The sequence below is a fragment of the Dicentrarchus labrax genome, unplaced genomic scaffold (assembly GCF_905237075.1).
Source record: "Dicentrarchus labrax unplaced genomic scaffold, dlabrax2021, whole genome shotgun sequence".
In the NCBI taxonomy this organism is placed as follows: domain Eukaryota; kingdom Metazoa; phylum Chordata; class Actinopteri; family Moronidae; genus Dicentrarchus; species Dicentrarchus labrax.
This window is the reverse complement of record NW_026136706.1, coordinates 19,866,986-19,890,731: the sequence shown is the minus strand read 5'-3', so window position 1 is coordinate 19,890,731 and position 23,746 is coordinate 19,866,986. Positions and strand designations below refer to the sequence as shown.

The 23,746-nt window shown below is 40.7% G+C and overlaps 1 protein-coding gene across 4 annotated transcripts in view; it reads left to right on the top strand.

The window, feature by feature from the left end:
• Positions 1 to 23,746, top strand: part of il1rapl1a (interleukin 1 receptor accessory protein-like 1a) — a 155,890-nt gene that overhangs the window by 10,483 nt on the left and 121,661 nt on the right. For all 4 annotated transcript variants that reach the window (XM_051403838.1, XM_051403837.1, XM_051403835.1 and 1 more), the window contains one exon: positions 11,004 to 11,105. In XM_051403838.1, the coding sequence (XP_051259798.1) occupies positions 11,024 to 11,105 (82 nt within the window). In that variant the 5' untranslated portion in view covers positions 11,004 to 11,023. The remainder of the gene's footprint in view (positions 1 to 11,003; positions 11,106 to 23,746) is intronic.

The following is a 23,746-nucleotide window of genomic DNA, read 5'->3' as shown; positions in this document are numbered from 1 at the left end:
GCTTATACGCTTGTGCCTGAACATCATTTGTGCAAAGAAAGAGGAAATCCATATGGGGTGTATTGTCTATTGTAGCTGAGGTCTATACTGTACTCTGCCTTCAGTGGTAGCTTATTGGGAGATGATTTTGGAGACCCATTGTTTCTCACAGTGTACACGAGGGTCTGATTGAGACGCACAGATGAGTGTGCAGGAGACACAGGAGACGGTTGAAGGTCACTGAGACGTAGTTCACACACAGCAGAGCTGAGGTGGGATAGGGTCTGGAGGGGTTGTGTAAATGAGAGATAAGGATAAGGAGGTGAGCACATTTTGAATAAAACATTCTCTGATTCCTCATCCATCCCCCCATCCACCCCCTCGTCCCCCAGCGAGTGTGCGATACCATCCGCTCAATAAGACCTCATCAGTTTAAAAGGGGTTTCATACACCTTCCGTTGCTCTCTTTGTGTGTGTGTGTGTGTGTGTGTGTGTGTGTGTGTGTGTGTGTGTGTGTGTTTTGGGCTTTTGGTTGGCTGTAGCTATTGTTCTACAACACCCACAAGTGTCTCTCATTGGTCCAGTTGCTAGTGAAGCTCATATATCTCTGTGCCAAAACTGACAGCATCTTGGGCTCTTTGTGAGCAGCAAAGTAGGAGAGAAGACTTTTCCACCTCACTACAAGTCTGTGACAGGTTTACCCTAACTTTGGTAAGTTTTTATGCTGTTTGCTTGTGTGTGCGGTAGTTTCTTTTTCTGTTGTTGTTTTTTTTTGATCCAGCAGAAGTTGATACGGACATGATATCTCAACAGATGATTTCAAAATGAGTTGAGTTTTATGCACATTTTTATATAGTACGTCTCCACAGTCTTCAGTGCATGGCTTAAAATATTTTTGTAATTAGTTTTTATGAACCTCCTGGGCTCATTTTCTCCAAATCAGTGAAAACATTTAAAGTTTTATTGAGTCGGTACAAGTAATCCATCACAAGGAGTCAATTGTCACCAAGTTTCATCAAAATGATCATAAAGTTTTGGTACATAAAGTTCCAGCCACTGTTTAATATATTAATGTGCATGCTTGAAAACAATGTGAGAACTGAGATGAGACATCAGTTGCAACGTCTAACTTCTGTTTCCTGATTCACTGATTTCAGTATCTTTTCTACTAAAATGTAACCATCAGTAAATAGTTAACATTCATTATGCTTATTTTAGGACCTGCCTTCTGTTAGTCATAACTAAGACCAGTCAGGCAACATACAAGCCAAAGCAAGGTACTGCAATCCAGAGAATGAAAACGGTGGGAAAAAAGGTATTTTTAATGACGTAAAATGGGCTCCTTTTTAAAATAGGAGTACCTTGTCATATTTACAACAGAATGAGGTTTATTGGCCAGGTATACTGTCATATAATTGACTCCAGTCGTAGCTCTCAACACGCAGTGCCAAAAACAATAACATTCAGCTAAACAAAGATAACAAACTATAAAACTAAAGCTAAACTAAATATATAGCTTTTTATGCACAGGCAAGTAGCTATAAAATAGAGAAACAACAGCTGGACAACAAAAATAGAAACACACATGGTGCTGGTCTGATTGGCACCTGAGAGGCATGGATAATACAATAATGTACTGTACAGTATATAGAGAGGATGTGTATGCGTTGGTTGATACAGTTTATACACCATACACTAACTTATACTTTTAGAATTCAAGGAGATTGTGTTCACAAGGATTTCCATAATCAAGAGTGTTTGATTTATATATTTACTTTCGAAAAGCAGAACGACAAAAACACAGAAAACGCATTAGTGTACGTGACAGAACATAACAAGATAAAAACATAGAGACAGTCATATAACTCCGCCATGGCGTGCAGGAAATGAGCAAATCAAGCTTGATTTGTACTTTACCATTTTTGTCACATTGATGTGTTTGTCATACTTTATGATGCACTGATATAGTAAGGAGTTGATCATTTAACATGTTGCTGGATTTTTCATTTGTGCTATTTTTCTTCTTTTTTGTAACCTATCTCAACCCCCCAATCCCACCACCTCCTTCTTTTTCCACTTTCCTCTTCATGTCTTTCAGTTCTCTCTATTCCCAGCCTGTCCCTAGTCAAGCAGAGAATCGATTTTTAAACGGGCAAGTCTCTGGGGACCGAGCAGAGGACCATTATTGGCCTCATTTAGGCTCCATTGCCACCACGATGGCTCCTTTAGACAATAGGATAGACTCTGTCATGGATACCAAAGCGTAAATGCACATTCCAGCTGAAAACCGCTCAGGCCAGCATTTCCTGCCTTTGGGGAGCTTTGTTTTAAGAAACCGCTGTCGGTTTGAGAGGATGGACTGCAGTGCCTCTCCACACACCACTAATACAGGCACATCCAGTACATTTCACAGCTGCAGGCTAGATAGGAAAGGAATATAGCACATGTATGGGATTTTTTCCTATGCTATTTACTGCATGCCACCTTTCACTTTTTCATCACCGTCATAGTTTTCTGTGCAGTCTGCAACATATGGCAATGCGTTTCTACTGTAAACAGCAGCTGCCGGTTCCTCATCAGGGGATTGTGCTCCTCTAAAGCAGCTATATGTCTGTATGGCAGCTCAAGCGTTCAAAAGACATCCTCTTTCTCTTTCTAGGATTGAAAGGTTCCAGGAAAGCTTGTGAAATTTCAGCTATAGTGTTTCCTAGACAGAGACAGTTTATGTTGTGACCTAAGCTGATGAAGTTCAAAGATCTACTTCTAGGTTCAGTTACGGGGTCCCCAGAGCCAAACGTTTCCCCTCAGGCTTACAGTTCTAAATACGCTGATCAGCCATAACATTATGACTACTGATGATGGTTATCGTGGCTCCTGTCATTGGGGGGGATATATCGGGCAGCAAGTGAACATTTTGTCCTCAAAGTTGATGTGTTAGAAGCAGGAATATTGGGCAGCGTGAGAATTTGAGTGACTTTGAGAAGGGCCACATTGTGATGGCTAGACGACGGAGTAAGAGGATCTCCAAAACTGCAGCTCTTGTGGGATGTTCCCGGTCTGCAGTGGTCAGTACCTGGGTGTCCAGGTGGTCATAATGTTATGGCTGATTGGTGTATGTTTTCATGAAGAAGCAATAAATAGCATTTGGAAATGTGTCTTACACTGACTCAGAGTCTAGTAGCTTGCAAGGGTGTGGTTGCGTGAGCGGGACAGCAATGTGATGCAGCAGAGCACTGAGGTGCAGGAGGGATACACGCATTCATAGTTTAAACATTTTGGACATAAAGTTTCATCTTTAAGATGTTGTAAGTTGGGTATGTTTGATCACATGGGTCCACATTGTCACTCCCTGCAGAATCGACAGTTACTCATTTAGAAAACTGTTGGCATTACATTGAGCACTTGGATGCCCTCTAATAGCAGTTGTCAATATCAGACTGCAATTTGGCAAATGAAGGGCATTATGTTCTACGCCTAATAAAATAAGAATCTATATTAACTAATCAATAACCATTTGGTAGTATTTTTTATTTATTTACGTTGATGAGAGGATACAATTCAGCAAATCTACAACAATGCCCAGCTACATGTCTTGGCTACATGATTCACCCCACACACAGTATGTACTGTGTATGTGTTTTAGGCCTCTTAATGACTAAAAAAGAAAAAAAATGGAAAAGAGATAGGAATAAAAATACATTGTATATGTGATTGCATGTCATATATATACTACTAGTAATGAAACTTTATTTATATAGCACCTTCGTATGCACAGTATTTACAGTGTAATTTTACCATATTCCTAGTTCAAATAAGGCCACTTAGTCTGCAGGTCATGTCTTGGTTCTGACTTGTGTTCCACTGAATTAATCCAATGACTTAAACCAGTTCACTTACAAATGCAGACGACAGGGAAATTGTTACATAGGTGTTTATTTGAAGACTGGTAAATTATGTGCAAAGCAGGTGCATTTTATCCCGACTGGTCCATTACTGACTTGATGTTTTATTTTTTATTACACGCTACATTGTTAAACATTTTATTGTACTTTTATGCAGACTTACTGGCAATTACCATTTTACAGTAACTTTGCTTTAACCACGATTTACTCTAAAAAAGCCTTACTGTAAGTCTGCTTGTGTGCTAAGTGTACAATAAAACAGTATTACCTACTTGTGTTTTATAGTACAATTACTATACTGTAATTGTGATTCACCGGATGAGACAACCATTGTTTCTTCTTCCATACACATGCACACCATCACTAACTGTAATAATAAAAAATACATCTACCTGTATTCTAGCACACAAGGAAAGAATAATACCAAATATAGTATAACCTATAGCAGAGTTGACCTATAATTCACTGTTCAAATCATATATATGAACTTCAAGTGTATCAAAACATATAACAAGAGATATGAACTAGTGCTCTCAGTTAAACGCGTTATTAACGGTGTTAACGCAAACCCATTTTAACGGCGTCAATTTTTTATCGCAAGATTAACGTTCTTTTTGGCCTAGCACACTTTGGAGTTTTTTTCACATGCTGTTGCAACAACTAGTAACGTTAGAAAAACTACCACACTGGATCTAGCTAGACTGGAAACAGAACAACAGGCACGCCGCACACACTTGTTTAAGAGTAGTAGACGTTACGTTTTGAGTGGATGGCGAACGGGAGACGCCGAAATGGATGCCAATAATATTCTGAATGGAAAGTTTACTTTTAAAACATTAGGGTAACAGTAGCACTACAAGGATGTCTCATCTGAATGCAGGATATGATAATATTTATACAGAATATATATATATTTTTTTTTTTACAAAGATATGGATTAAATAAATATTGTTAGAATAATATGAAACAAAGTTTTGAAACGGCACAACAAAAAGTACAACGTAGTGTACATAGGAATGCAGGTGAAAGCTGTGCATACCTGAATGTGTTTATCAGCCTGTGTGTATGAGTGTGCGCTTGTGTTCAGCAGTGTTCTTGTAGCCTGTCTGTGTGTCAGTGGTGGTCCAGCTGCCCCCAGTGGGGTGTGTACACTAAATGGGTGAATAGAGTGTTGGCCCCTGCTCTCCATCAAAGGCAGTATTGACTGGAAGCATGAGAGTGTCTCTGCAGCCAGTCATCCTTGGACAGCTGACAATGGGCCTGGGCATGGGGGATATAGCTGAAAGCAATCAACAACCACTGGAGGAAAATGCTTCACTGCTGGTGGAATGTGCCTGAACTCAGACCTCACTCGCAAACCACCCACCGCTCTGCTCTTGACCGATCATGTGCGAATGGCTTTAGTTTGCCTTGAAGCTCTTTTAATTAATTATGTACACGATGTTGCATTTTATGTGCATTTTAAGAGCATGTACAGTATCTGTGTCCACATCCGGGGCTAGGAGAAGAGCAGGGGTGCGGATTGGCTCAGAATCGTGCGGTAATTAATCTCACTCAGTGAAGAGGTGCATGTTGGGACTGAGGCAGGGCATAGCTCACCGCACCTTGCTCGTTAACTCTAACCACCTATGGCCAGCCTCAGGAGATTAACGAGGGCTGCCCGTGGTCAAAAGCGGTCAAATGTGTTTTAACGAATGCTCACTCTGCCTACCACCACTGAGCTTATTTTTTATTCTGAAGCAGTGATTCGCATTACTGCTGTGGAATAATACTCATAGGACCTGACTCACACTGTGACACATCTGGCAAACAGCAGAGCAAACACATACACACACACACACACACACACGCCACATGGCACAGGCGTAGGAGCAGGTAGACATACAGTAAGCATAGTTGCAGTGCGCTGTGCCATTTACTAGCAATCCCAGCATGAATCTCTTTGACACAGTGACACACAGAAACACCTATGACTCACTCACTTGTTGTGTGTGTGTCTGTGCTTTCTGTGCTTATACTAGTCTTCTTTGTCTTTATCTCTGGCCGCTCTGCGTGTTGGTGTCACGTTTGATGCTGGCATAGCAAAAACTACAGTTAGCGAGAAAATAACAATGAATGTGAGAGAGTTGCATCTGCACACAAACATACTTTCACTTTGGAATAATTCTGTCTTTTCCCCTTTTAATTGCTGTGTTTGACTCCAGAGTTAACCGGTACCATATCATCATTCAGTCTATGTGTCTTTCACAGCATAGCTATAAATGTTACTCTGTACAGTCAGTGGCTTGCTTCTCTAGCATATAAATAATGTAGTAGTTCATAGAATCAAGGATGGTATAGACATACCTTATATATACATATTCTCATCTCATGACTGAGGCTGTGATCCGAATGCAGATGAAGAGTCTGCACCTGCCCAATTCTTATTTAATATTCAGCAGTTATTACTCATGCAATATTGATCAAAAACCACTACTGGTCTTGTAATGTGCTTGTGAGAGAAAGGTTAATTCCCTGTATTTACAGCTGTGTACATACTGCAGTTCACCTAGCTCTGTGACCTTGCTATAACTCAGCAGAGATGGCTGAAACACAGTCCCTGTTGTTTTCTCTTCAAGCACTTTCTTCTGTACCTCTCTTCTTAATGAACCTCATACGTTGATGAATGCACAGACCAGACATTTATTTATCTATTTATAAACTATAAAAACACTAACACTATTCAACATTAAAATGAGTAAGTCAGTTTTTTAAAATTAAAAATAGATCTCGTTATGCAGTACTAAATTAACTTGAACCAAAATGTGTATTACAGTAAAAAAAAAAAAAAAAACTAAATGGAATAGTTTGTGAGATGAAACCAGATGAGATGAAATCAACAAGCATTATGAAATAATGAAATAGTAAAATTTTTCAGATTAATTATTTTCAGATGCACATTTTCACCATCTGCATTTCTGGTCCTGTCACGGCACAGAGCCACGTCTAGTAAATGCTATAAAGACATACTTTACCTAAAACCACAGCGCAGGCTGCCTTCAAATTGGATTAAATCCCTAAATCACATGATCAATCATCCACAGCTTGCTGTGCCAAGATGGCGGATGTTTCCTTCTCTGTCTTAAAATGGCACAACTGCATTCTATAGCAACAGTAACTGAGCTGCTTGTGGTTTTAGATTCTGCTTGTTTTCTGTGTGTCCTGTTCATTCTTGAGAGATTAAAAAGGTTTTTGAAAATGGGAGTAACAGAGCCACAGTGCACAGACACACACTGCATGCACACAGCAGAGGGGGTGTGCTAGCAACAAAAAGCATGAGGTGATAATTGAATTTGGGAAACATTAAGGGAAGATGGTAAGAGATACAGCTATCCTGGGAGATACAGTCCCATAACAATGGCAACAGACAGTAAATTCCTCTGCTCCTTTGTCAGGACGAGTCAGCAGGCAGTGCAGGTCCGTGCCCCTCATTTTCTGGTTAAAAGCAGCAGGCAAACGGCATGTGTGCTACTGTGTGCATGCTTCATGCATCGCTGAAGCGTGGACATCATGCCATGCCTCTGTGTGTGCCTCCTCAAACACACCTGCTCCTGACGCCTCAGAGATAAAAGCTTGGCCAGAGTTAACCGTACGAGCAACATTAGAATGTCGCATTACAATTAGAAGATTTATCTGAATTACTTCTCTGTACAGGACAGGACCAGCATTTTCTTTTATCTGTCAGACATGTGGTTGATTTTCCTTTTAGAGGTTTTGGGGAGATTTCAATGAGCAATGGCAACTCAGCATCGTAGTCGTTTTTTCCCATGTTTCCCTGGAAACAATAAAGCTTGTATTCATCGTCAAATGAAGTGTCTGATGAGTCAGTTACACTAAGAGTGGTGGTTTGCAAGGCTACCCAGCCTTAGAGGTGACTAGTATGTTATTTAAGTTCGGTGTATGCTCCCTCTGAGCATGACCAAATGATGAGAGAACTTTTAAGAATGGAGTGACATCTTACTCTTTTATAGTTGAAAAGGCTGGTTTTCTGACTCTACAGACTTGATGTTTAATGTGTGTTAATCTTTCTCGCAATCTGTCCAGTCTGCTCAGGAGAGTACACTGAGATGTCAGTCTGATCTGAGAGCTATTCTGGTTTTAACTCTTAGACGTTGTTTCTTTGGGTGGTTTGTGTAACAGTTCCAACTCCTTTGTGCTGAGAAGAGAACAGAGGGGGAGTGGAGAGGGAGGAGAGGTGAGACGAGGTGTGTTGGCTGTTTGTAGGGGGTCGTGCGAGGCACACAATGCCCCTCTGTGTGTGAGGATGGCAGGCTGGTGATGTCATGGCTGGCAGGACCCAAAGCCCTCTGAGCTTGTGAAGGCGTGACACGATTGGGACAAAGAGGAGTGTCGCTGGTATTGTGCTTTTGAATCAGACTGTGACAGGGGGCAGCTCTCCATCCTGCAACTACAGAAACACATCCTGTCAATCATTCAGTTATGTTAAGTAAGTGAATTACTCAAAAGCTTGAAACTGTCTCTTTTTTTTTTTTTTTTGCCATTTTGCCTTTATTGGACAGCTGACAGTATAGAGAGATGTGCAACAAGGGTCCCTGGCCTGAAACAAACTAGGGATGTTGTGGTTATACCCAATGGTGCACGTCTTAACTCACAGGCCACTGGACATCCCCAAAATGAAAGGATCTCTCTCTTTAAAACAGACCAAATTAACTCGAATTGGCTTCTCCCACTTCTTCAAGTAGAACAATGCTTTAACACTTAATACTAGGTAAAGTGACTTTTCAATTTGTCACTCCTGCCATTGTGTATTTGGTCGCTGCAAGTCCCTCCATTATGCTTGTCTCGATTACATTTCTGCCACAGTATTGCAGCAATAGTTGTAGGATGTGTTTATATTTAAAGAGGGATACGGTCATTTTGATTGAGGACTCAGAAAATGTGAACTGACCTGTAACAGATTTGGGCCTTTGAGGATTCTTCTGGTTGGTGATTTGTGTGTGCACATAGGCATAAACTGACTGTGGGGTTACAGCTGCAGCTAAAAACACACAATTACAATCAGCCAGCTTATCGGCAAGTGTTTTTAAAGGCCTTTTAGCTGAACAAAAAGCAGCCAATCCTTTAGCTGTGGAATTTGCCAGAATGTTATTGGCAGAGCGGTGTTTATCGACTGAACGTTGTTTCCTAGTAGAAAGTGATCGAGGAGGAGAGAAAGGCCTCTTTTCACAGCAGGCCTTGCAAGGATCGTGTAAACACACACTGAGAGAGGCTCCTTTCATTAGCTATGCTAATCTGGAGTGCATGTGACTTGCCACAGACTCCAAGGTCCCTCCTGGCTCTGGCTATCTGCGCTGTTTTTTTCTGTCTCTAAAGGCCAGGGCACTCGTCTTCTCCTTTCTGGTTCATTGGGTTAATTTGCTGTGTGTTGTGTTCTCCTTTTCTTATAGTTAGACTGACAGAAACATGGATCTGGCTATTGGTGAATCTGCTTTTCTCCTCCAATTACTGTATTCTGATTGGTTGTCTGATACCTCTGACACATACAACTACCCAGACTGGCAGCTTCAGTAGAGGTAGAGCTTTGGCGGTGCAACTTCTTTTACTTTTTGCCCCTTTGTTGCTGTCTGTGCTTCAAATGAAATAAGACAACAAGGCAATGGGTCCAGTTCAACATTTTGGGAGATGCGCTTATTCGCTTTCTTGCTGAGAGTTAGGTACCGCACAAATCAGTATTATAAATATGAACCTACTGACTTTTTGGCTTAGCACAAACCCTGAAAAGAAGGGAAGATACCTTGCCTGGCTCTGTCTGAAGCTAACAAAATCTGCACCTCTAAAGCTCACTAATTAATGCTGGGTCAAGTGATTATAGGTAATGCAATTCTAGTCCAATTCACTTATTTTTAGATTCAGCAAATCCACTAGCTTTCCACTCTGTGTGTGCGGAAAAAACATCCACTGGTAGTACACAGCCCTGGCTCCGTAAATGGGAAAGAAAGTAAATGGATTGGACCCAGCCACACAACCCTAACTTAATTCTGTTGTGTTGTTAACTATAGCAGCAGGAGAGTTCAATCACTGGAACTGGTGTGCTGGTAGCAACTTAACTTAAAACTTAGCTTTAGGGTTAACAGATTTTGTTACATGCAGACAGAACCAACTAGCTGTTTCCTACTGTTTACAGTCTTTATGCTAAGCTAAGATAACCAGCTTCAGGCAAATAGCAACATAGCAAATATGAGAGTGGTATCAATATTCTCGTCTGGCATCTAACTCTTCCCAAAATATAGAACTTTTCCTTTAACATTTTAAACTTTTACTATTTTAATTTTCCAGTGTTTTCATTTGTTTTATTTTGTCTGTAAAGCTTCTATTACAGTTAGATAATGGGCGATTATGAATGGTATTGCCATCGGCTACCACTATAAGCTAATAAACAGTTTCTTTGATGGGTGTATTTTTTATCATTTAACATCAAATTTATACAGCAGCACCGGCTCTATTTTAGGAGTTGGCTATTAGAGGGTAATTACTACATGTTAGATTATGTCATTTACCCAGAGAAGATGAGGAGTCGAGAATGAGTCACCTCCATCAATTAATATGATATATGAGTCGATAAGGGATATGGGTGGGATATTTGCAGCATTTCTGCGAGTCACAAGGTGATAATTTGAAATTCCCTTCAAGGTCTCCCCTGTTTTTAATGAAGCTAGCTATTAAAAGTGGTGTTTCTTACACATGTAATTATTTCTTTATTGATTCGTCAGCATCTTAGGGAATGGTCTCTCATGAAATATATCCCTGCTATGATAACCTGTCTCAATTGCAATCATGAGAGAAAATCATTACAAGAAAGACCCCCCAGGGGAATGTACAGAATGCTATGTTGATGCGAATGTACAAGTGTGTATCTGAGTGTGTGTATGTGTGCAAATGTTTGTATAATAGTATGTGTGCTTACTTGCTGTAGTTTTTGGCCTATTACAGAACATCCCTCCACACTGACACTTACTCTTGTCTAGTAGCAACAAGGAGGTACTTGATCTCACATACAGGCAGTGACTGATTACTCTCTTTCTCTCTCTCTCCTTCTCCCTGCCCGTGTCTCCTCTCCTTCAGGCTGTGAGGACGGGGGGAAGATGAGACCTCCCAGCCCTCTGCTGATCCTGCTGTACGTCACACTGTCCAAGAGTGTAAAGGTGGTCTCTAAGAGAGGCTCAGGTATTTAACACACTGTGTTCCTTCTTTCTTGTACGGCTTCCAGTCTGCATGTTAATATGTTTTGATTACAAAATTTTATGTGTGTGTGTGTATACTCCAGTGTTGTGTCTGGCTTTTATGGTAACCACCAACCATCAATGGCTGGTGCCGTCATTGATGTAATTTGGAAGCTTCTGGTAAATTTCACTTAAACAAATGAATCATTTTTTGTGCTGTTGTTTTATGAACTTCTGTCTACTTGATTTAATTTAACTTGCAATGATAATAACTGTTGGATTGTGTTTAGCTGGTGACAAATCTTTAATTATTGTTTATTGTTGACATTGTACCTGATAGCACACTTAACAGCTCTGCCCCGTGATGATTCTGCCAGCTTCAGGTGCTACCTGAAAATACTGGTGTCTCACTGTGTGTGCTACATGCTTTAAAAACATATTGTTCAAAAAGACGATAGACGGGTAATTGCAAGGGATGATGCCCTTCCTACTTCTTGGTGAGAATGACTCACAGTAATTGGAACGAAGTTGAGCAATTTACACATAAGTGCAGCTTTTTTGCCTACATCTTGGGTGAAGAGCATGTGAATTAGTGAAAAGATATACACTGTACCTCTTAGAATTAGCTAGACCTGCCTCAATCTAGAAAGAGTGACAGCTACCAAATGATCCAATTGCTCAGTGACTGGGTCACCAAGGGTTAATGTGAAACTCATTTTGGCTCTAAATGCCAGCAAATTGAGCATCAATTGTGAACAAATGCAAAGGTCAAAAGAGAAAATGGAGAGCAGAAAGATTGAGGGTAGAAACTTTTCATGACAGGAATACATATAGGGATTCAGGCAGTCAGTTAAAACAGTGCGAAGACAAGCTGCCATTACAGAGAAAAAGTGTGTTATATTGCACTCAGTATTCACGTACTAGTTTAATACTAGTGCTTGCCTTGTTGAAAATGTCACTTGGCAGGTAAAATAATGTAAGATATACTTACTCATTGTAATGACATGTATGTGTTTGCAATGCCGTGTGTGTGTGTGTGTGTGTGTGTGTGTGTGTGTGTGTGTGTGTGTGTGTGTGTGTGTGTGTGTGTGTGTGTGTGTGTGTGTTTGCACGTTACATGCTGGGTTTTATGTCCGTCCTGTTTGTCTTGGTGTGTTTGTACTGAACACATGAGTGGACATGTCTGAAGATTCAAGGAGTGACCTTTAGCTTAAGGTTTTATATTGAAGGAAGCACACTCACTAGACAGACACGGACACAAAGAGCAGAAGGGCAACTTATCAATGAATAATGGGCTTCAACCAGCAAAGAAGATGGTCAGTGACACAGAATACAGACAGGCTTACCCATACACCTACTAAACAGAAGAAACACACCAAGACATGAACTTTAAGATATACTAATCACATTAATGTCAGTGTGATATCTTCAAGAGGTTGAACAGCTTGAAGGCCTGGTCACACTAGAAAGTGGCACAACAAAATTAATCTGTGCGCTATCTCAAAATATTTTATTCTAAAAGTGTTTTGATTTTTGTAGGGCAGGTTGGTAAAATACTGTAGCTGTACCGTAGCTAAAGTACTGTGTCAGGATAGTGCAGGAATCTCTTAGAAAAGACTTAAGTCTGTAAGTTAGCTAGCTTGTTAGCTCGGTCACTAACAGTAAAATAAGTTCACACAATTAATTCAATTGCCCAATAATCTCCTCTTTTATAACAATCTGCAGACCATTATTCTTTTGTGGAGCAGCATATATCCTGACAGAGGAGTTTAAATAAAGCTGGATGGTGCAACATAGCTGCAACTGCCAGCTTTCTTCATTTTGGACTCTGAAGCCCTGCTTTCCCTCATAGATCAGCACTGCGAAGATGGTTTGCTATCGGTCAGTGTGGCAAATTTGCGTGTCAAAGTTCACCAAATTGGTCTTGACATGAAAAATTGGCACAGATTTACCTGCCCCTGTGAATCCACTGATGATGGCACTTCCATTGAAAATAAGTGAATTGCCATTCTGAATGCTAGTCTAACCAGGTCACAAAGGTTCAGTCAAACACATTACACACATTCTATGTGTAATGTGTTTGACTGAACCTTCAGCTGCTAAAGAGTAGACCCAAGTACTTGTATTTATAGTAAGTGTCTGCACATGTACAACATTTAAAGTTGCAGTTATTATTCTTCTTAAAAGACTATAGCCTACTAATAGATGATTTTTATGGACATTGCCTGCTGTGCACTATAATTAATTGTTTAAGATAATAATTAAGCAAGCTCTGATTGATCGGTCTCCGATTGTAATCGGCTGATATTCACTCTAATTAGTTTGATCGATGATCTATATAAACGCTTATCTGAACAGCCAATCAGCTGCCGCCTTTATTTTATTCTACATGAAAGTTTTTCAGCCTCTGACACACACAGATTTACTTGGGTGCCCCGCCGGTATATTAACAGTCAGGGACTCATTTTAGTATTTTGCAGAGAAACAGAGAGAAAGACATTATCTGGTTGATGTTTAACAAGCATAGAGCAGGTAAAGGAACAGTTTCCGATAGGCAAAGTCATTAACCAGCTTCCTCGTAAATACACAGCTCATCTGCTGTTGTGAAAACGGAATTGTGAGTAAAAACATTCAAAACGCAAGTTCTGTTTCTTTGTGCGACTTTATAAAACTACTGCTGACCAAAGTAACGGAGCAGACACATACAGCCTGTATATGGAGAGAGGAGCAGAGAGAGAGGCAGTGGAGCAGCTAGTGTGTGTGAGACAGAGGTGTAGGTGTGTGCCTATGTGCATACACTATAGACATAAGGCTTTAAATAGAATGAGGGATCGGTGATCAGTGATTGGTATCAGCTGATACTGTTTCTAGTGATTGGTGATTGGCCTCAAAAAGCCTGATCAGAGTACCCTTAATAATAATCAGACCTATAATTAGCTAAAATAAAAGGACACAAGGCTAAGCTCATGTCAGTGAAATCAACCTATTAGCACAATGCCCTAAAGACTGTTAAAAAAGATCAATGAGATATAATTGATCCAGCAATTTTGTAGTCTGAAAATCCATTGCGTAATTATTATCCAGCTAAGTTACAACATATGAAGGCTTTGGTCATTTAACTGTCATAACAAGCTTCCTGTCGTATGCTTATAGAATACAGTAACACAATAAAAGACAAATGTAATGGAATTTAACTTGATTTCTGTTCAACTATTGAGCTGTCCTTAATAGGTAATTGACTGTGTTCGTGTGTCTCATTAGGTATCTGTATTACCTGAGTTGTGTCATTATGTGTGTGCAAATATATGTGATTGCTTGTGCACACGTGTGTGTGTGTGTGTGTGTGTAGGCATGTGAATAACGGTGTCATACGCTTTGGTCCGTGGACGATTTCCATATAGATCAGAGACAGGACAGCACTTCAGATCAATCAAGTGAGTCCTCTGGGGCCTTTGGTCACATATCGATAGCAGTAAAGTCAATATTACCCCCCAACTGAGGGGTCAAAGGTGATTGAGTGTCACAGGGCAGTTTGGCTATTTAATAGCACTTTGAAAGGCTTCTCTGTCTGCCTGAAAGATTATAAATGGAGGCATTTGGAAAATCAGACAAGCTCACATTAAACTGGTAATCTGGGACATGGACTCTCTCTCACACACACACACACACACACACCTATACACACACACGGGTAAAAACACATATTTGTGGCTACACACATGCACATTTACATACACATATAGATTCCCTGCAATGTTTTCTTTTATTCTGTTTGAAAAAAACAGTGGAAAAAATACCTTAAATACCTTGAGTAAAAAGCTCTTTTTACATCTGTTCCTTTAAAGGAACAAGAAGCTGCATCCTTTTGTCAATGTAGACATTGCCGGTATTGTGATTTCACTGTCAACAAGTCACACATGTCGTATTCATTTTTCTGCCTTACCCTATCCTTCTCTCCAGTGCTATTCTCTGACAAATTGAACAGGATGAAGGTCCGGTGTCTGTGTTAAAGATGATATGTGGTGCTAAAGGAGATTAATTGTCTGATAAAGACCCTGGTGGGTGATTGTTTTCTGGTTCAAAGGTTTGGGATACTTGTCTTCATGTGCTGTGGTTGAAAGAGATGGAGCAGCTGGACTCTCATGACTGCTATTAAATTAACTTCAAATGACCACCTCTGGCTTCTTACATGTACCTAGGTCAAAGTCATTTATAGGTAGTTCCTATTGTTGTTAAGTAGGAAAAGAAAGTTTGAGCAAAAGCAAGAGACTTTTTGTTTGGATTGTTGTTGTAATGAATTGTTTGTGGGGCATTTAGTATCAGATGGGAATACTATTGTTTCTGTAGGATTGCAAGAAGAGCAGGGAATTTGACTCCACAACCTTGAATAGTTAAGGGTGAGGGAATCAGCTATGAGGGCTTGATTAGCCCTCAAGAGACACTGGATAAAGCAGCTCTTCAATTGATTTTCCCTCCCAATGTCCAGACGGCATTCCCAGAGTTTGTAGCACAACAAAATCCTATAATTAGTCAATGTGGAGTCTGCTCGGGCCTGTATTACCTGGACTAATGAGTTTCCCAAAGGTGTGGAGGCTGCATGTGTCTCTTATTCCCTCGTTCTTTGCACCACGCTTGGCACTGCACATTGTTTTAATGACCAGTCAGGCTTCGTAGAATTGGATATCAATTTGGGTAGATTGTTGTTTTTGGTTTCTGATTTCTGCTGTGTGCGCACATGTCTGTTGATGCATGTATAAGCTGTTCATGCACTGGCCGTGTTTGACCCACAACCTGGAGTGTGTATGCTCTGCTGCTGCAAATCAGGGTTTTTACTCCAGGCACTCTGCTCAGTATGTCCTCTCACCTCATGTGATTGTGCAGTGGACTGACCAAGGCCATGCTGACACTGCGTGAGATTCACTCCCAGGGACACTGAGCAGGTTACTGACAGAGACAAGCTGTCAGGGTCCATCCGTCAGACTTCAATTGTCTCCCTCTTGGTCCGGCCCAGCTCAGTTAGACTAAAGCAGGCCCGTTCCAGCCTCTCTGTTGGAGATCAGCCCGTAAAGACCCAGACTTTAATCAGACAAGACAGGGACTGTTTAAGTGGGGTCTCAGTCTGCGCGCAAACCCAATTACCAGTTTGCAGCGGGCTGTAAGCCACACTGAAGAATGTTAAATATGGGTAAGAACTTTCAGACAAAACACAAAACCCGGTGGTCTGCACACCCTGAAACAATGCACTGTCAAACATTATTAAGATCATGAGAATGGGGGATCAAGAAGAGTACATACTGTACAGTAAAAGGTGTTTTTCGGAAATAATAAATTGATTAGATCAACAGAAGATGACTATGACAATTTAGATCAGTCAGTTAGTCTTTTATCAAGGACAATTGTCATTGTATTTGACAGTGACTTCTTTCCTTTCTATTTTTGTGGCTGCTGTAAGACACCATAGAAGATTTGATTTGAAGACATTTTGGACTGTGGTAACTTCAAATAGGCATCTCTAAAAGCAAAATATTATTAATTGATGGTTTGTTAAACAAAACCATCTGGAAACTGTTTGGAAAAGCACAGGCACTCAAAAAAAAAAAAAAAAAACTTGACAGGTGATTGGACAAACCATCTGTCCATCACATCCATCACAGGCGAATGTCAAAAAATCAGATCAATGGCATAAAATGTACTCACTCTTACCAAAAGCAGTTGAGAGAAGAGCAAAAACATCTTTTCCATCAAAAAAAGACTTCAGTGCCGTTCTTTGCTCTTCTTTTTGCTTTCTTTTCTTTCTTTCTGATGCTCGCAGCATCATCACCACCATTGTTGTTTTTGATCAGTCAACGGTCACTTCTCCCACACGTCATCACACACCTACCACATCAAACAGTGCCTGTGTGTTTTGCCATTTTGATATCCTCACTAATGAAGCTATAAAACTTTTACAGTAAGGCCACCTCATCCTCAGCTATCTAACCTGGGGGGGAAAACAGCTTCCAGCTCTGTGTCCAATGTATGAATCTGGAGTCAAAACAAAAAGGGAAATTAGACATATTCCTCTAACACACCTGTTGGCACTGCTCTGTCCACTGAACTGAATCTGAGTTTCGGCAGAGATCAGTCAAGAAAATTATCACTGTGGGAATTTGAGGATGAAGCGGCAATAGAAGCCAGTCAACCGAATAAAACTACTGTTCCTCTTTAGATTCGGGCCTTGGGCAGACAACATTCCCTACAGTCTTCATTCTTCATGCTTTCATTCTCACCAATATCCCCTGCTCAAATGCACACTGTTCTGGGTTGAATCCTTGCTGTCTTAAGAACAAAAGGGCACCCTCAGCATATGTTGTGCCCAGTTATAAGTCAAAATGACATCATCCAAAGAGGGTACAAGATTTGGAAGAATTGGAACTCTGGACTCTGAAAATGTGAAATGTGAAAAACTTGAAAGCAAGTGTACTAAATTGGACTGAGCTTTGTGGGATAGGAAAGGAAAGGATGGACATTCTTGGAGGCTGTTGACAAAGGGAATCTTCCAGTGTTCCTTTGTTAAGTCTAGTTCCAAAAAACATACCCTGATCGATGGTCATCAACCCGAGCCATCAAAATAGGACACTTGGACATACACAGAGAATCGTGAAGTCCCATTGGGCAGTGGGGGCAGTTGATGGGGCTTTGCACTGTGGAACTGATATTATTTCAGTAAAAGCCCCTTATTCTGCCTTGATGGCTTTGTGCTCAAGATTGTTATAGTCATGATATATGGGCATCATATGCCTTGGCATGTCTGCCCTAGGTTGATGGTAGAAAGGTAAAAGGCAGAAGAATTGAGATATGTTGTAAATTGGCCTTAACCATGGATGCAGAGGACTGGATGCCCTGTTACAAGATGGAACACCATCTATTCTAGCGGAAGTTACTCACTGGGTGCATATGCCAATGAGAATGTTGAGTCCTTCTCCAGTATAACCAGCTAATTTACTGCTCTACATATAATGGCATTCCTTTGGTATAGCTTTTGAGATTTATTCATTTCTGTTGGACCAAATGGCAGCATCTTTTGTACTGGTCTTTCTGTGCCTCAATTTATCACATGACCAGTAATTCTGCCTGTGGCAAGTATGCCAAAAACACCACACAACCCAGCACTGTTCGTGGAAGCTTGGCTTTAACTTATCCCTCTCAATTCCCATTGTGACCTCTAGTGTTTATGTTTCATTGTCAACATACTGTAAAGTGAGGCTGCCACTTGTTGAGTAATTTTAAGCCAAAAGTAGAGAGCATTATATGCCTTAATAGATCTGGTCAGATCTGAACATTTCTGTCTGATGTTACTATTATGGGCAATTCCACATTAAAGCATATCAACCTAATCCAAACACATTTAGGAATAGTTTCAACAGAGTTATACCATCCACATTTCTGACATGTCAGCACAGAATTATATAAAATTTGAGCTGTGATACAGTCATGTGTTTCACATTAAAATTCATGCTGATATAGCAAGAAACCCACATCGTTTCCGGACCAGTTTTAAGCACCAAAGGCTTTCTCGTTGGCTTACCATGTACAGAGGGTGAGCGCTGTGCTGAGGCTGGCACTACTTGCACATCAACAGTGTCACATGGTCAGAGGTTATGAGTTTGGTGTATCATCATGGGAATCGTCCACACAAGTTTGCCTCAGACTCACTGCCAGGACATAAACATAGCATTGATTATGAATCGCTCACAGCTACGACTCTGCAACATCACAGCCTCTGCTGCCTCTACTGTCCCATACAGAGACAAAAAATAAAACGCTGCATGAACACTTTGTCCATTTATGCACTTCAAATGTCATGAGAGAGCAGACAATACACATCACTAAACACATCCAAGGCCTGCTGACCGGTCTGTTAGCTGGAATAATGGCTTTTAAACACAGCCTGCAGGGATGAGTGAACACGCTGCAGTGGAAAACAACACTCTGCACTCAGCTCAAATTCAAGAATTGGATCCTCGCTATGTCTTACACTTAACCCAGTAGAGGCACTATCTTACAGTAAATATGTGCAGTGCTTGGGTTGACTAAATTGCCTTTAATTGGATTACTGACTCCACATTAGAGGTGCAACATAAATAAAAGGATAACATACTGAAAATTGGAACTTGCTTACAGTCTGAAATTGATCATCAATGCGATGTATGTCATCATATGTTTTCAAAGTTTATTTACATCCAGAATGTTTGTGAAAACAACAATAAAACCTGCTGATTTCCTTTGGTGATCAGCTGAAAAACAAAATTTTTCTCAAAATGTCTTTGTAACAATGTATGCAAGTTAACCTCTAATTCACAGGCTCAAAAATTATAGTTTTATAGGGTCTTTGAGGAGTAACCATCGTTGCATACCTTGTCGTAATTTCAGTCAGAAAATGTAATTGTAAAAACAGATAAGTCGCAGAGAAATGTTGTGTAGTGTCCCAAAAGCCACAGCAGTCGGTTTCCTGTCTACGTACGCTGAAATGACAGGGCATTGCTACCCAATGATCCCAGCAATAGATGTCAGGAGTGTGTGTGTGTGTGTGTGTGTGTGTGTGTGTGTGTGTGTGTGTGTGTGTGTGTGTGTGTGTGTGTGTGTGTGTGTGTGTGTGCACTATGCACTGATTCTGTTCATCTGAAAGTTTCTCCATGTGTGACTTGTGATATCCCAACCTTGGCCTCTTGCTGTTTCTCTGAGCGGGGATAAAAACGATACAGCCAATATTCTAGATGACTCTGCAAAGTCCCGCTCCAAATCCCTGATAACGGCCTGTCATGGATAACTGTAAATCTGACGTGGCCCCAAGGCAGTGTGGGGGATGAAGTCCATGGAGCTGACGCCTGAATAACCTCACGATAAGTGCGGGACAGGAACACAAAATCCAGTCAGTCATTTAATTTATTTGTCGAGGCGCTACTATCATTTCACAAATCATACTGGTGCAATTTATCTGACACTTAAAAAACTGAAATGTGCCTGTCTATACATTTTATCTGTCAAGCAGATAGGCTAAATGACCTACACAAATAAGATGTAGTGAGACCTTGTCTCTACTTGTCATGCCTGTCTCATAGCCTGAGGCTTCCCAGATGCTTGCGCAGGAAAGAAGTGTAATAGTTTATTGACAGATCAACTGTCCTCATTGACATCTGTACACACTAATATATGACTGCAGCCACTCTCTAGTTAAATGATTGATCACCCTGAACCTTTAACTTGACATGTCTTAAATGATGCCATCTAAGAGTAGTTTCATCGCTGCCTTGTTTCTCCTTTTGCATCACTGTGCTAAGCCAATTGCATCTGATGCTCATTAACAATGCTGTGCTCGTCCTTGGTGCCTGTTTTCTTGATGTGAGCCACTAAGCAGGAATGTCTAACTAAGGATGTATTGATGATAAGTATAGATTATGGCCAGCTGTATCAGCCTACAAGACATCAATATGCAAACAAGCAGACTATGATATAAACATACACACGGTTGTTATCCTGCTGTTTTTGCCCCTAAGATACACACACACTCTTTTCACAAACATGCATACATGCACATACATGTTAAAGTACACAATAGAGAAACAAGCACAGGATGCATTTTATACAGTGGACAGTTGTGTTCATTCTTTCCCATTGGCTCACAACACATACAAATGCACTACGGAGGCTGTCTTGGCCTGGTCAATACCTCTCTCTCTAAATGATGAGGAATGGCCTGCACTGCAGTAACACTGTGCTGGGAGATTGATCACATGCAGACTACTGGAGATTAAATGGCTTTCTTGTGGAGAGCCAGACTGCCCCTGGATGGTGCATTGTGTAGATAGGAAGCCTGTTTTCTTTGCTCAGCTCACAACAGCTGCACAGCCTTAGGATAGGATAGCATAAGCAGGCAATCAAGCTATAATGCATTGATTTTTAGAAGAAAGTATATGGACAGCATTATTATTTTGTTTTCTAAAGTAAAGGACAAGGAAGTTGTTGATTGTATCATCTATCAAAGATATGAATTGTTATAGTATTGGTTTGTGCCTCTGCTGTAAGCCATCAGTGTCTTAATGTATGGAGTTCTTAACAATATGGAGGATTTCTAGAAGTATTCAGTAATACACAGTAAGAGTAAGACTTCTGTCTAGGGTCAGGGAGAGGGATACACTTGGAAATAAGTAGTTCATATACAGGAGGTCTTTAAATCCCCTCTAATGGTTTCCACTTACAGACCATCATTACCTGGAATATTACTCCCTCTGGTTAATGTGTGCTCATGGTAATGACATGTATGTGTTTGCAATGCCGTGTGTGTGTGTGTGTGTGTGTGTGTGTGTGTGTGTGTGTGTGTGTGTGTGTGTGTGTGTGTGTGTGTGTGTGTGTGTGTGTGTGTGCGTGTGTGCGTGCGTGCGTGCGTGCGTGCGTGCGTGCGCGCGTGCGTGCGTGTGTGTTTGATGATGATGGGGTACAGTATGTGGAGGAGGGAGGCAGTATATGTTCCAAAGTAAATAGATGATTATAGAGACGTGTGGTTTGATGTGTGTTCTGGTCTTCACTGATAATGAAGCAATTATGCTGGGGAATCATTGATGTTGTAAAGTAAATTTAATGTAATATTCAGCAAACGTATGCACTGGTATAAGGTTGTGTGTGTGTGTGTGTGTGTGTGTGTGTGTTTAAGTGAGTGGTGTTATATATACTACTGAAACAGACTGCCAGGTAATGAAATGTTGGTAAATCAGGAGAAGTGCCTCTTGATGATTTTATAGACATCAAGGCAATTTACTCCACAGGAAATGGCTGTGATGTAGCATCAAGGTGAGTTGTGATATCTAATTACCCAGAAGCCTTGAGCGTTATATGTTGGCTCACTGATCAGTATGGACATGTAATTCCTCTGCTGATTGGTGATTTTTGTCCTGGTGGGTTTAAAATTTCCTAAATTTCTTATTAGTGTTCTCTTTAATGTTGTACGCAACCAGTATTCAGATTATTTAATTTGGTAAAAGTGGAAATACTACTGTGTACAAATACTCCATTACAAGTCCTGCTTTGTAAATGCTTTGTCAGTCTTTATTCATTATAGTTATTGGATTAATTAGCATGTAGCTTGCATAGCCTTACAGCTGTTCAAGGTGGAGTTTGCTTTAAAGGTCCAGTGTGTAACATTTAGGAGAATCTAATGGCAGAAATGGAATATAATTGTCATTGGTATGTTTTCATTAGTGTATAATAATCACAAAATAAGAATTTTTGTGTTAAGAATTGTTGCGTTACCTTAGAATGAGACGTTTTTATCCACAAAGGGGGCTGGTCCTCTGCTACAGAGTCCGCCATATTGAACCGCCACGTTTCTACAGTAGCCCAGCACAGATCTCCAGACAGGGTCGTTGTTTCTCCTTCTTGCTTACAAGGACGCAAGATGCCACTAAGTTGTGGACACTGGTAGTAGAAGTCTAATGTAGCATTTATTGTAAATACCTACAAATACAGTACTGTGCACTTATTGACATGACTGAGAAATATTATTTGTTGGCACTCAGCATATGGAGGTGTGTTTGATTGGTCTTTGACAGTGATTACATCAGATGCCTTTTGGAAAACCCAGAGGTTACACTGCAGGCAGCAAAACTACAAAGACCAGCATTCTAGAAACCCCTTCAGGCCATTTAAACTACAATTACCCACAGTCCTCTGCCATCTCCTCATGTCAAAGTGAGATGCAGTCAGTTGCTGTTGTTAGACCTTTAGAGGCAAAGAGCCACAAGCACTATACATAGGAATAAACACTCACACAAGCATCCCCCAGTGTTTGTGTGTATCTATCTACCATCCCTCATTAAGCAAAAACTCACAAAAAAGTGATCTCCATGCTGAGAATGTGGGGGAGGAATCTGAGTACGTCTCCAAATGCTAATGAGAGGAGCCTGCTTCAACAGACTGCTTTGTCTTTCTGTGTATTCATCTGAGCATGTTTGTGTGTTAGCATGTTTTTTTTTCCCGCTAAGGTAGGGCAAAATCTAAGCACAGTTATTTTTACATATCATTAGTAGCCCAGTGCAGCCCCATCACCCTGACAACTCCATTCCTTCCTTTCCCTTCTGCTTATCACCATAACAACTAATCTACCGTAAATAGTGCTGTCTCCCTGTCTGCCTCTGTCTCTCGCTTTCTCTGTTTCTCTCCATCACGCTTTATTCCTTCCGATCTTTCCTTCGTTTCTCGCTTTCTTTCCATCCCTCTTGTTGCCACAGCACCTCCCTCGTCCCTCGCTGCCGCCGTTTCTTCCACTCCTGTCTATAGTTGTTCTGTTCTGAGTTCATTTTTCTGTGCCACTGCAGATGTGGGTGGTTCTGGTGACTGCACAATAACCTTTCTACTGCTTCACGTTGTCAAGTGCTTGAGCTCAGATGGCGATCAATAAAAAAGGCAGCTATAACAAGTTATCCAGCAAACTCTGTGATCCTTTATTGATTTTATACTTTTGTTAAAATAAATAAAGCTTATGTCTTTGCACATACATATAAACTTTGACTGTTTGATATTTATATCGGATTTGGTGGATGTGTGTCTTCAGAAGATCACCTCTTCTCCATGCCTTTGTTTTTGACCTAAATGTGTTATTGACGGTGAGCC